The following is a 14,264-nucleotide window of genomic DNA, read 5'->3' on the forward strand; positions in this document are numbered from 1 at the left end:
TTTGTGCTAAGAGGTTTGAGAGCTATGGTGAGAAGTGAGAACTGAATTCACTAAATGATAGCCATTAAGTTTCAGTCTTCCTATTTTTCAGGAAACTGCTGAGTTGGCATAGTGGTATGTTGCTCTGACTATAGTACATCGGGTCCTGTGTTCAAGATTTGCCAGTGGAATGCATCGTGGTAACACAACATTTTATTCTAGCAACTTTCCAAAATTATACAAGTAGTGTTTAAAATGTGTCCCTGTTTTTTTACCTTTTATCCCCCCCAAAAAAACTGAAATTGAAAATAAGTGCGAAAAGCTGTGCAAGAATGCCTATGGCTTACACTACTGTCATTCTGTTTATAGTGTTGGTGGGGAATTCTGAATTGGGCAGTTTTGTCATTATTGATTCATGCATTTTGTTTCATTGGCCACAGTACAGCCTACTGGAAAAATGTTCAAACAATAAATTTAAAATGTGCTCTAACAAGTGTGCTGTATTATACAAGGAATATAACTTAATAGTCAGGAAGGTGTATCAAAGAAAAGAACACATGTATGTTTCTTGTTTTGTGTGCAAGGGGCCAATGATTTGAAAACAGCCCAAAGGTAATCTTTATCCACCACTGACCAGATGCATTTTCTGTTGATGTGGTGTGGGTTTCAAGTGCAGAGAAGTTTTAATGCCAGGTCTATTTTCATTGTGAGAGTGTATTGCTTTGTTTAAAAGATGTCTGTTCGTGTTTGTGCTGCAAAATGTAAAAAATAAAATCCAAATAATTGTAGAAGCACATCCCTATCAGGGAGTCTAGCAGAAGATACCTACGCTTCAAAGCAGGCTACATGCACTATCAGTTCTCTGCACTGCCCTTTGGCTTATCTACTGCGCCCAGGGTATTCACAAAGTGCCTAGCTCCAGTCATTGCATTTTGCAGGCAAAGAAATATTCAAATATACCCATACCTGGACGATTGTCTAATTCAGTCAGAAAGCAAGGACATTCTCTTCAATCATCTGGCCTTTGTTCAAAGGGTACTGACTTGTCTGGGGTTCACCATAAACGAAAAGAAATCTCACCTGGTACCCTGTCAACAAATTATATTCCTGGGAGCAAGCTTGAATGCAACTTCTCAGATGGCTTTCCTCACGCCAGACAAAACGGATACATTCGACAACTTACTTCAAACAAGTGGCTACAAAAACCCAGCTACCTGCAAGGCAAATACAGAAAGCCTTGTGGTTCATGGACTCATGCATTCTTCTAATTTCATATGCAAGGCTACATATGAGGAAACTACAGTGGTATCTCAAAAGCCAATGGTGTCAACATTCACAGGATCTGGAAGCAAGGATTCCTATCATACCTTGCCTACACCTAGAGTTCCTTTGGTGGGCAGAGGCCTGCCACCAAAACAGGGGACTACCATTCACATTACCCCCCTGCCAAACAAATCTTAACAACAGATGCATTAGACTTTGCATGGGGGGCTCACCTGGCAGGGAAGTGCATTCAGGTCTAATGGAACCCAAATCAAATGCATCTGCACATAAATCAAAAGGAAATGTTAGCTGTACAGAATGCTCTGACAGCCTTCAAGGATCACATTCTTTCAGGACAACAAATAGTAAAGATGGATAAACACCACTGTCATGTGGTACATAAACAGGCGGGGGGGGGGGTACACATTCTTACCCCCTCTGCAGACTAGCCATGGCATTGTGGAACACAGCCTTGAGCTGCCAAGTGAATCTACAAGCTGAATTCCTGCCAGGAAAACTAAATACACTGGCAGACGGACTAAGCAGAGACCAAGGATTTTCAACATGTTGACAAGCAAATGGGGGAGCCCAGATATAGACCTGTTTGCCTCCCCCCAGAACCATCAACTGGACAAATTTTGCACAAGGATTCCCCATAAGCAAGCTTGGAAAGTGGATGCTCTATCCTTTAGTTGGAAAAACCTATCAGTTTATGCCTTTCCTCCTCTGTCTCTCCTCTCCAAGGTACTACTAAAGATCAAACAGGACAAGCCAAGGACGATTTTAATTGCACCAGACTGGCCTCACCAAGACTGGTACCCACTCTTGTGCAGTGTGTCATGCTTGGCTCCATGGCACCTTGCTCAGACTCCTTCCCTGTTGTCTCAGCAGGAGAACATGATTCTGCACCCTCAGCTGCAAACCCTGAACCTAGCAGCCGGCTAATTACCTAATCTCTCCTTTACCATCCCTCAGTAAATCAGTGATGGATATCATTTTAGAGGCAAGGAGGCCTAGTACTAGAAAATCTTATGCTGCAAAATGGAAAAGATTATGTGCTTGGAACCAATCTCAAGGAATGAATGCAGCAGTGCCCAGTTTACCTCAGATTCTACAATACTTGACTGAGATGCTTCATAAGGGCTTGACTTTTTCCTCCATCAAAATTCATGCCTCAGCCATTTCAGCTCATTATAGCACAGAGCCTCCCCTCCTCTCTCACCCACTGCTCAAGCAGTTCCTCAGAGGGGCCAAAAATCTAAGGCCACCCAGGAGAGCTACTCCAGCCTGGGATCTTAACTTTGTCTTGGAGAAACTCACTCTTCCTCCTTTCGAGCCAGCTGCTACTGCAGATTTAAAATTTCTTTCCTGGAAAACAGCTTTCCTTTTGGCAATCACTTCTGCAAGAAGGGTATCTGAATTACAGGTCCTTATGGCAGTGGAACCTTTCATCATCTTTCATGCAGACAGGGTGTCCCTCAGAACCAATCCCTCCTTCATGCCCAAGGTGGGTATCCAGTGTGGCTCTTAATCAGTCCATTCATTTGCCTACCTTTTTTCCTAACCCACAGAACAAAGGGGAATGGATACTGCACTCTTTAGATGTGCACAGACAGCTTAGATTCTACTTGGACAGGACTAAACCTCAAAGGAAATCTGAACAACTACTGGTGGCATTTGCTGCAGGGACAGAGGGGAAAGCTATTTCAAAGCAAACCATTTCAAAATGGATAGGCCAATGCATTCATTTCTGCTATAAGCACCATGGAAAACCTCTCCCACAGGGCATCAGACCCCATTCAACTAGGGCTGCATCTACCTCTACAGCCTTTCTCAGGGGCATCCCTGCTAGGGACATCTTAGAAGCTGCTACCTGGAGTTCTGTACATACTTTCACCAAGCATTATCATTTGCCAATTTTGTCTAAATCCAGGGCTGGTTTTGCCACTGCAGTCTTGCAGGGCCTTATAGCTTGTCCTAATTTTATTTAAATTCCTCTTCCCAACCTTAGCTTTGGGAATCTACCCAAATGTAATGACTGCAACACTGAAACACGAAGAACATAGTACAGTTGTGTACACTTAACATAAATGTAGATGTTCGAGTGTATTTACTGTTGCAGTCCTGGTTACCCTCCCCCCAGCCCCCTTTTCTTCCTTTGGCTATACCTCTACTCTCACTTACTATGCTCTAAAAGCTTTTTGGTGTATTTGCTTTTCTGTTGGAGGTATATCCTTGTATTTATAGATTTAATTGCTTCCCATTGGGGGGCACCTGACATCTGGGGCAAGAAAAACTGATGTAATGGCGTCGGCTGCATGTTTTATATCCCTGATGATTTGACGTCATGGAAGAAGGGACAGCAACCGACGCTGGACCCAAGACTTTAATCAGGCCGACTGAGGGCTACTGCAAGCAGATAACCCAAATGTAATGACTGCAACAGTGAATACACTCAAACATCTACATTTATGGTAAGTGTACACAACTGTACTATCCCTTTTCAGCTCCCTTAGACACAATCTTGGATTTTTTAGTAAGTCTGCTTCAGTGAGGAGCAGGCTGCATTACTGTTAAAAGTTCAACTTGTGGCCATTTTTAAATTTCATATTGGTCAAGATCATTATCCTATAGCTTCCCTGAAGTTATCTAAAGCATTCTTGAAAGAGACCTTTCTACTAACACCACTGTTGAGAGATCTGCCTCTTCCTTGGCATCTGATAGTTTTACTTGCAGGTGTTAACTAGAGCTCTCTTTGAGCCTGTTGTAAACACAGTGGAATTAGAATTAGTCGTGGAAGGAAGACCCTGTTCCTTGTTGTTTCTGCCAAATGAGGGGCTGAACTTCAGGCTTTGTCATGTAAACCTCCTTTTCTAATTTTTCATAAAAATAGAGTATATTTACAGACTAATCCAAACTTCTTACCTAAGGTGGCTTCTGAGTCTAACTTAAACCAGTCTATTCATTTGCCAGAAATTTTTCTGAAATTTGCTTAAAAAGAGGAGTTGCATTCTTTACTGTCAGGATTTGCACCAACAGTTAAGGTTTTATTTGCATTGAACAAGGGACATCAGGAGGTCTGACCAACTTTTTGTTGCATTATCCAAACCAAACTGACAGGAATTGCCCAAGGTTGGCTTGTCTAGATAGCTTACTTGACTGTAGCTCTCATGTAGAACGTCAGTGGGCTGCCCTTACCATCCAAACCCAAGGCTCACTCTGAAAGGGCAGTATCTACCACCGCAGCTTTCTTTAGTTATACATCGCTGGATGATACTGGTTCAGCAGCTGCTTGATCCAATGCTCTCATCTTTGTTTGACATTACCAGCTTGATATACTGTTGCAGTCGAGGGCAGCTTTTGACTTCGCCATCCTCTAGACTGTTCATGCATAGTACCAGCCACATCAGCTTGGCTGGGGACACTTTCTCACAAATTGAGGCTGATGGAAGAGATGACATCTTATACAGTAGTTATGTGCTTAACATAACACAAGATCCATTTTAGCTTCTTATGTCCATCCCAACATTCCCTTTATTTTTCCCCTGTCCAAATTGGCATTTATTGGTTTACTGCTTCTAGAAGACCTTGTGTACCTTCCTGAAGTCTTCATTTGTTAGACCTCATCAGGTCTCTGAAAATTGTTTTAGTTTTACATAGTTATGGGGACCAGTATGGGAGAGGCAAATCTGATCTGAGGAGATGTAGAGCAGCAGTGCTTTATGGGATAGAAGCTTGAGCTTTGGAGTCCGTCTGAATTGCTGGCCCTGAATCCGATAACCCACAGGTTGAGATAGATGAAAGAAGACAACATGGATCTAGTATTATGGTGAGGTCATAACTTATATTTCTTGACTTTCACAACTTACAAAAGTTAACATTAACTGTAGATCAGTCTGTATGTATACCTTTAAGAAGCTTTCCATGGACTTGCACATGTGTATAAATACTGAGCACGTGCGAGACGGACTGCCATTTTGTAGAGAGCTGTAAGCATGCATGTATGTAATGGTCTGTCAGTCAGTTTGTTTATATTTTATGTTGCTGCTATCCATCCTGATGTGTTTCTACGTAATAAAGCATATAAACAAACTACCCCTCATGTTTGTCTTGAATCATAACATAGGACGAGCAACATATAAACCTTAGCTGTAAATTCAAATAAGGCTTCACTGATTAGTAATATATGTCACCTGCAGTTGTGATTGTAGGCTTGTGGAGATACTGAATGAGTGTTGATGCTAAACATTTGTTTGCCACATTGAGAAATGATCTTCATGTGTCTATTTTCAGTTTCCAACAAAAGAAACAACTTGCGGAGGAAGAGGAAGATGAGCTGAAGGGTGTGACTGACTTGAGGAAAATTGCTGCTCAGCTGCTTCAGCAAGAAAAGCAGAATAGGTATTTTTAATTCTGGGGATTGGGGTGGTTTAATTCCTTACACATACAAGAAGTGAATACTTTGACTGAGAATGCCTCTGTTTTAAACAATTATGACTGGTTTTATTGACTAACTTTACTCATTCTGAAAATGTTTATCCAACTTGTTTTTATTGTTTTTTAATGAGCTAATGTATAGCAGACTGTTGTCTGGATAATGTTATTAATGCTATACACTGAATGCTAATTTTGCACACACATTTGGTGTGCAGAGTGATGTTCTGCCTCTGTAATACATATAGCACCAGAGCCTAGCTATTTCTGCAGCACATCATTCAAATGCTTCAAAAGAAGTCATAGAATACAAATAAGAGTATTTTATTAAGTTAATGTACTTTATTACTGCAAACAACTGCAGCTATATATGTGATGTCAGAGAGAGAGAGAAAGAACACCAAATCAGGAATGGGGCAGTGATGCATTCAGGGTCAAAAGATAATGTTAGAAGAAGGAAGGAGAGGGGGTGAATTGATGCAGTATATCATACCCTGCACACAGCAAGAGTAGAGGGTGAAAGATGGGAGTAAACAATAAAGCAGTGAGGTGGGAGGGAAGCGGTAATATTCAAGGAGGAACTAAATCTCATAGGAGAAGTTCAATAGATTCTAAGCTCTAGGATAGAGAGGAAGCAGCATTTGATTGAAGTCTTGGACTGTTAAGAATTCAACCAACTGTTAAAGGCATGTACCAGAAAGGATAGATTTTTTTTAAACATCTTTTATAAAAATATCACTTAAAACAGGCATGTATACACTAATAGAAAAGAAAACAAACATATTAATATTTTTCCATGGCACATTATATATTGCATATTTTCTTTCCTTATAGCAATACTAAATAACTCACTTTATTCCTGCCTTCCCTTAAAAAGGATAGCATTTTGGATGTGATTCTGACCAGTACAGAGGGAGTCGTAGATATCGAGATTAAGGCACACCATTCAACAGCAGTTTAATGCCATTATGCAGTTTAGAATATGGAGGGAAGTACAGGTCAACAAAGACAGTGGTGTGTGAGTTATTACATTGGTAGAGATGGTAAAGGATATGCTAGTAAACTGAGCTCAAATCAAGGGAGTAAACAAGCTGTTGGAATGGGTCAGGGATGGAGTACTGTGGTGTATAGACAAGAGTGTGAGGAAGAGGCAAAAAGAAAATATGTGGCTAGCAGTTAAAGCAAAAGAAGGCCTATTGCCTACAAGAGCTGGAGAAGAGGCCATGGGGGGGTTAGCTGGTATAAGGAGACAAAAAGGCTGCAAAAGTGGTTGTGCAGAAGAGATCAAGAAGAGAAGCATTTTTTTTTTTTTTAAGCTACGTAACAGAAGTGAGAAGGTACAGGATGAGTAGAAGTGGAAAGGAAACAGCAGAAGATTTGGGAAAAAACAGAAGTACTGAATGAATATTTTGCTTCAGTTTTCATGGCAAAATGAGGAGAACAGTGGACAGACACTGGGGTGGAGAGGGAGCTAGCTTCCCTTATGGGGAGGATAAAGTAAATACAACAGATGAGCTACATTCCAGTCTCATCATAAATCTGGTGAGTGTGTATGCAGGCCCCCTGACACAGATATTCTAAAGGTCTTTGGCTGGTACAGGAATATCGGAGGACTGGAAGAGAGCAAGTGTGTATACTAATGGGAGGGGAAGCCAGAAACATCTGGGGAACTGCAGATAAACGGTGGTAGTGAAGTCATGGAGAGAATTCACAGGGAAGGCTGTCGGCATTTTTAAGAGCGGTACATTCCAGGACAGCAATCAGTATGGGTTTATGGTCAGGAGGAAATGCCAGTCAAACCTGATTAAGGTTTATGATTGAGCTACAGGAGAATGTGATAGGCACATACCAGTAGACGTAATGACCTGGACTTCAGCAAGGCCTTTGAGTCAGTCCCATACAAGGAGTCCAATGGGAAGACTGGAGAGGGTTCGAGTAGGACCACTTCTAAGCAATGCAGATATCCTGACATGAAGTGTTTTTTCTGTAATCAAATATTATAAGTAAGATAGACCCATCTTATTTAAAAACAACTAAAAGTGTCATAATCATCCTAGTCGCAATTAAGTTCCCAGTTTCCACTCATCTTAACGCATCCACAAATTAGCACCTTATACCGAATCTAGATTCTTTCCCATAAATCACTTTTCTAGATCCCTTTTCTTGATGCATATTAAATTCAAAGTATTATATTATGACTTAAAGTTGATGCTTCCAGCTGGCCATCTTACAAACCTTCTGTCAGCATAGAAGGAGCAAATGCACAACCTGTTGCCCTAAAACAGCATAATACTGAAAACCACAACATTGTCTTCCTCTCACCTACTCCAAAGTGCTTCATTCTTTTCTGTCACTCTCTCTGAATCTTGCTTACCCTTATATTTTATGACTTTGAATTTTGCAATTCATATCTTAGTCTGTAACATCATGTAATAATCTCAAATGACAGTTACTTCAATCTCCTGACTTCAATCATGGTTACATCACATTTTACGATTTTAAATTTTGAGGCTCGTATTTCTTAGTGTAATATCAAATTATCTCTACAAGGAGTCTTATGCCCTATCCCCTAGGTTATGGTCAATTCTAAGTGCCACTCCTCTAAGTAAACACTGCCTTGTCACTTAATATCCATTAACTTGTGCAGACATGCACATTCACCCACTCACAATGCCAAAACATGCCATCTATCTTTTCATCAACCAAAATGGTGCTTATGCTTCCAGTGTAACTTTTATCATAACAGGGCTATACTGTCACAGCAAAGTTACAAGGTAGCAGGGCAGTAAACAGTCAGCCACAGCACCAATACTGTACAGTAGGATAGTAGTCCACTGCAGTTAAGAAATACATAGCAGGGAGCAGTAGTTAGCAAAACTAAACTCTGTGTTACTGGCTGGAATCAGATGCTGCAACCTGCTGCCTTTTGAACCTGGTTACAGGTGCTCACTAAGGGTGGATTAGTCAAGTTAGTAGGGGATGGTAGGAACAAGGTGATTACCAAGAAGGTGCTGCAACCTGCCACTACAGTCAGCCAGGTGATTAGCAGTTTGTACTTGTCCTGGTAATAAGGGTTGGGAAGACTAGCACAGTTACCAAGATCAATAATTGTTAGTGTTATAAAACCTTCTATTTTTATAGGTTCATAGGTGTGTACTAGGCTAATGGCCCTGGAGCCTTTATAAGCCTAGCCCATATGATTGCCCTGGCATCGTGCCACCTGACCTTAGTTTTCAGTGCCTTTGTCGAGTAGAGTCACTGGAGTGATCCCCGGGGTGTATTTTCTATTTCCAGTCCACTCATCAAGATTTCTCTTGAAGAGGGCAAGTGAGGTGCTCAGTTTGACATGTATGGGAAGTCTGTTCCATAGCAAGGGCAGTCCCTGGGTTATGAACCCGTCCCTCCAGCTTGTTCTGTTGATTGTGATAATAAGGTTGAGGCCTCTGGAGCATGTGTTGCAGAGGGATTGGGATTTCTTTAGATGTAGCATTTCTAATAGAGCTGGGTCAGACATGGCTTTGTAAGTCAAGCAGAGATCACCTCTAAGTAGGCGATATGAGACAGAGAATAGTTGGAGTTTTTTGAGTCTGTCCATATAGGACAAGTGTTTAAGGCCTAGGATCCTCTTTGTGAGGTACCTTTGCGGCCTCTCCAGTTGTTGTAGGTGTCTAGTGAGGTACATACCAAATGGGGCATTGTTCTCAATGACTGGCCTAATGAGTGAAGAGTAGAGGGAGACAATGACCACTTTCTTCCTGTATGCAAAACCCTTAGTAATGAGATGTGCCACATAGAAGGACTTTCTGACCACAGTGGCAGTGTGGTGATCAAAAGAGAGGTTGCTGTCAACCTGTCTTCCCAGATCTCTCATAACTGTGTTCAGTGGACTACCATCAATGTGGTAATTCATGGGAACCAGGTTTTCCCAAAGGGGATGACTATATATTTTTTGGCATTTAGCTTAATGTCATGGTTCTGACACCAGTTGTTGGTCTCAATGAGGCCTTTCTGTAGGATGTCAACATCACTTGGGGAGTTAATAATAGCTCCCAACTTTCAATTGACCATGAACTTTGTCAGCCAGAGTCTGTTCATGTTGGATTGGACTTCAGAGAAGTAGATACCAAACAGGAGAGGACCCAGGACCGAACCCTGTGGGATTCCACTCATGACTGGTCAGCAGTCTGACTTGGAGTCAGCTACTTTCACACTGTGGGTTCTATCTGTGAGCCAGTTTGCAACCCACCTAGTGATAAAGGAGTTGATGCCTAGCTTAGTGAGTTTTTCTATGATTCCTGAGTGGGGAATGGTATCAAAGGCTTTGGCCAGCTGAAGGTAGGCTGTATGAACCACCTTGCCATGGTCCAGGTTGACCAGGCATAATCTACCCTTCACAAAACCAAACTGAGCAGGATCCAGAGTTTGGAGATTCCCTATATCCTTGTTTATTAGGTCCATGAGGATGCATTCCATAGCTTTGCATATCAGACTCAGCCTAATGGGGCGGTAGTTCCCAGAGTCTGTAGTCGCTCCTCCTTTGTGGAGAGGGATGACTGTAGCAGTGCACCATTCAGTAGGGACAAAGCCTGAGGTGAGGCTGTGATTGAACAGGGCACACAGGTGAGGTGCCAGTTCACTCTGCAGTTCATGTAGAACACAGCCAGGGATATTGTCAGGTCCCATAGAAGCTGTATTCTTGGCCTTGGACAGTGCTGTTTTAACCTGTGCAGCAGTAATACTGGGTGCCTGGCAATCTACTGGTCTTGTGATTGGTCCTTTGGTGAGGGAGAGAGAGGGGTAAAGTTGGCACTGAATCGGTGTGCCAGTATATTGGCAATATCTGTTGGCTCGGTATAGGAGGTACCATTATGTACAGTAGCTCAGAGCAAATCTGGGTATTGCCTTGGAGATTGTTTACATAACTGTAGAAGGCCTGTTTGTTGAGGCTGATAAGGGAGTTTTTCCAGTCTTGGGACTTCACCTTATTCCACATCAGTTTCCTCCTTCTTTTGCAGAGTTTGTTTATGGCAGGGGACCACCAGATTGGCTTCCTTTTTTGGAGGAGAGCGTCTTGGTTTTATTGGGTATGGCAAGATCCATGCATTTGTGTACGTGTTCGTACAGTGCATTGGTGTATGATTCGGCAGTCATGCAACTATTCTCCATTTTGCATGGGTGCCGTGAAGTTAGCCACCTCTGTTTTTAGGAGCCCAGAATTAGCTTTGGAGAAGTTTTTCATGGTGGTTACCTTTGTGGGGTGGGTGGTAGGGATGTGGATTCCAAGGTGATTAGTTTGTGGTCGGATCTAACCAGGTTGTATTATGTTGCATTATTCAGCAAATTTGCTGTACTAAGTGCAGTAACTCTCAGATGTTGTGGGACTGGTTTTCCAGTCAAATCTAGTAAAAGATTTCAAAGTATGATGGTTATGTAGAAACCCAATACACGAGCAGCAGCATTCACAAGCATGATAAGTTCAAAGTATTACATTCCAGAAATAATATGACTTTAGTTTCTTCATTTGCTATGTCTCTGATCCTTTCAAATTTGCTTAATTTATTTTAGTCACTTTAGTAAAATGAATCCAGTAGTTCAGTGACCATAAGGCAATGGTTGCTGATGAAAAAACATGCTTCCCATACCTATCAATGGTCCTAGTTTTTATTCGGTGGATGGATAGAGGAACTGGTCTCAGATAGTTCCTTTTTATTGGCTGCTGCCACGACCATGACATCAACTGCTACACTTATAGTGAAGAAAGACTTGTCCTTGGGGGAAGTAATATATTTATTTGGCCTCCTTGAATTTGATTCTATGGAGTCTGGGGACTCCCAAACCTTTCGAGAGATTAAATCAGTAAGCTCAATGGAAGGAGGGGTCACCCAAGAGATGGAAGGGCAAGACCCGAAAGTCTTCAGGTATATCGACTCCTCAGCTGAAAGGGATGTGGACTGCCAGTCACCTTTTTGCTTTAACATTTCCAGGATGTCTCCAAAAGAGACATCTTCAGGAGGTTACCATGGGGGCCCTTCTGCATTATCGAGGTCAGTATCAGATGTGACTGACTCTTCTGGGGAATCAAGATGCTTCCTCTTGCAAGTCCTCTTCTAATGGACTTTATCAGTGGGATAGTCTGGAGAATTTCAGAATGGGGGGTCCCTTGCTGGACATCCTGAGGCCTGGGGTCTCTGAAGTCCTGTGGAGAGGGTGCATCAGAAGGTAAAGTCACTGGCCCAGAACTGGAAGGAAGCGTTCCTTATGTGTTGTCCGTATCTGCCTTTATTCTCACAACTCACCCACCATACGCCCTGCCTATACTCCTGAGGGACCGAGTAGCACTAATTGGATGTTACAGGACTCTGCAGCCTCAGAAACAACTTTTCTGTTAAGTTATGAATAGCTTTACTTCTAACATTAGTTATCCTGGGCAAACAAGATCTGAGGGACTTAGGGGAACTATATTACGGGTAAGGTAGAATGCCCATGAGCTTTGCTGAAGGCCTCGAGCTCTTGTAAAAGGCTGAGATGGATCCAGTGGATTGGATCCGACCCACCAGTGAGAATAAAGGCCAAGATGGACAGCACACATGGAACATTATGGTAAGTACATAACTACTTTTTTTTACCTATATCTGTAACATGCGTAGAGACCTCTGTCGTGTCTCTCTGCATGTTAGGATGTTCTTCATGTTTCACTGTTGCAGTCATCAAACTTGGGTTATCTGCCTGCATGTAGCCCTCAGTCGGCCCGAATACCAGTCTTAGTATTTCTGCGTCGGATGCTGTCGCTTCTTCCATGACGTCAGGTCATCAGGGGTATAAAACAGGCAGTTGACGCTATTACATCAGTCTTTCTTGCTGAGGAGAAGCTTGAAGCAGTTCGCAAGTGCTGGTTGGCCGCTACCTGAAATTTTCATTTTCGAGTTGATAATCCTGAAGTCTTCTAAAGCTAAGTACCCCATTGGGGATCCTTTTTTTCGTGCTCTAACCGATGTCAGAAAAAGTTAACAATTGTCTTGCCTGTGGAAAGCAAATACCTCACAGAGATTTTCATTCTTACTGCATCACCTATTTAGGCTCAGACCAAGATGTCCCTCACTGTCGGTTTTGTGCCTTGTTTAACTCCCGAACCATTCATCATCGGGCTATTTTTGTTGCTAAATTCTTTCGCACTCATTTTCTGTTTTCTGAAATGGCTTTGATAAGCCATCCGACTGCTGATCTTCTGAAAAAACGTGACGATAAAGACAGAGATGCACCTCATAGGTCCAAAACTGCCGATGACACTTCCGTTAAGCTAGTCACCCATCTGCCGGTACTTGGGTGCTTTTACAGCCCCTGATGCCTGCTTCTATGGATTCGCAGGCCTCTGCTGAGACCCATTTGGAGTCCAGTATGCCGCGAGATGCTTCTTCGACTGTGGAACCAGCAGATGTCTCTACCCTGGATGGGTCCAGAGCTGCTGTGCAGGCACTGGCTTCTGTGGTTGTATTCCATCCTACCGATGTTCGAATCAAACCAATGACTTCGTTTTTAGCTAAAACTACCGAGTTTCTTAGGCCCAGAGTACGCACTATGCCTAGAAAACAAGACAACCAAAGTGCTTGCTCAAGCTCCCATGCCACAAAAACAAATGCTTAAAATGGCTAAAGACTTTATTACGCTAATTAGGGGAAGCCAGCCTTCCCCTGCTAAGAGACAAAGAATTGAAGTTACTTCTGATTCTACAGACCAGGAGTCTGATGACTCTGACCCTTCTGATTATCAGGACATGCCCTTATCAGCTTATGAGGATTCAGATGCAGAGGAATCCATTCCCTCTGCCTCCCCTCCGGAGGATTTTTCTTTCGGTGAAACCTTGTTTACTTTGAGAGCATTTCCACTGGGAATGCCAAGATTACCCTCAGTCCAAAAAGAGACTCAGAGAATTTTTAGAGTTGCCTCAGCACAGGCCTCTAGATATACCCCCTGTCCTGGATGTTGTAGTTGATATTTTTATGGAATCCAGTCTTACTCCAGACGCATTACGTCCAGCCCCTAGGAAACCTGACAGGTACTACAGAGTACCCGATTCCCACAAGTTTCTTTTCAAGAATCCTACTGCTGATCCAGAGATCATTTCCCAGGGACCTGAATGTATTAAGGCCACTACAGCCAAAAATCCTACCCCTTTGGACAGTGATACCAGAGCTTTAGACAGATGGGGTAAGAAGTTATATTTCTCAACTCTTGTTATCAGGGCATTAAATTGCCAGTTTTACATGCTGAAGTACCAACAGCATATTATGGAACTAAATAAACAAAAAATGGTATTTCCGGATTGAGCAGAAAATAAAGATTTACAAGAGCTAATGCATTCTGCAAACAAAGTTAGCAAGTGTACTTTGCAGTGTGGTTTTGATGCCTTAGAAGCATCTTGCAGGGCTGCAGTCACTGGTTCTGTTCTGAGAAGACCTGCTTGGCTGAAGTAGCAAATCTTGCCAGATCATGTCAAATCCAAATTACTAGACTCTCCTTTAAGTAATGACTGTTTGTTTGGCACCAAAGCAGAAGTTCTTAAAAAGATTGAAGAAAAAGCTAAATCTATG

At 42.4% G+C, this 14,264-nt stretch overlaps 1 protein-coding gene across 1 annotated transcript in view; it reads left to right on the forward strand.

Annotated features, from left to right (window-relative positions):
• Positions 1 to 14,264, forward strand: part of LRCH2 (leucine rich repeats and calponin homology domain containing 2) — a 2,522,829-nt gene that overhangs the window by 1,488,803 nt on the left and 1,019,762 nt on the right. The window contains exon 13 of the mRNA XM_044057297.1: positions 5,536 to 5,643. Coding sequence (XP_043913232.1) covers positions 5,536 to 5,643 — 108 coding nt within the window. The remainder of the gene's footprint in view (positions 1 to 5,535; positions 5,644 to 14,264) is intronic.

Source organism: Protopterus annectens, chromosome 15.part0 (assembly GCF_019279795.1).
Source record: "Protopterus annectens isolate FY-2018-M chromosome 15.part0, PAN1.0, whole genome shotgun sequence".
Classification (NCBI taxonomy): domain Eukaryota; kingdom Metazoa; phylum Chordata; order Ceratodontiformes; family Protopteridae; genus Protopterus; species Protopterus annectens.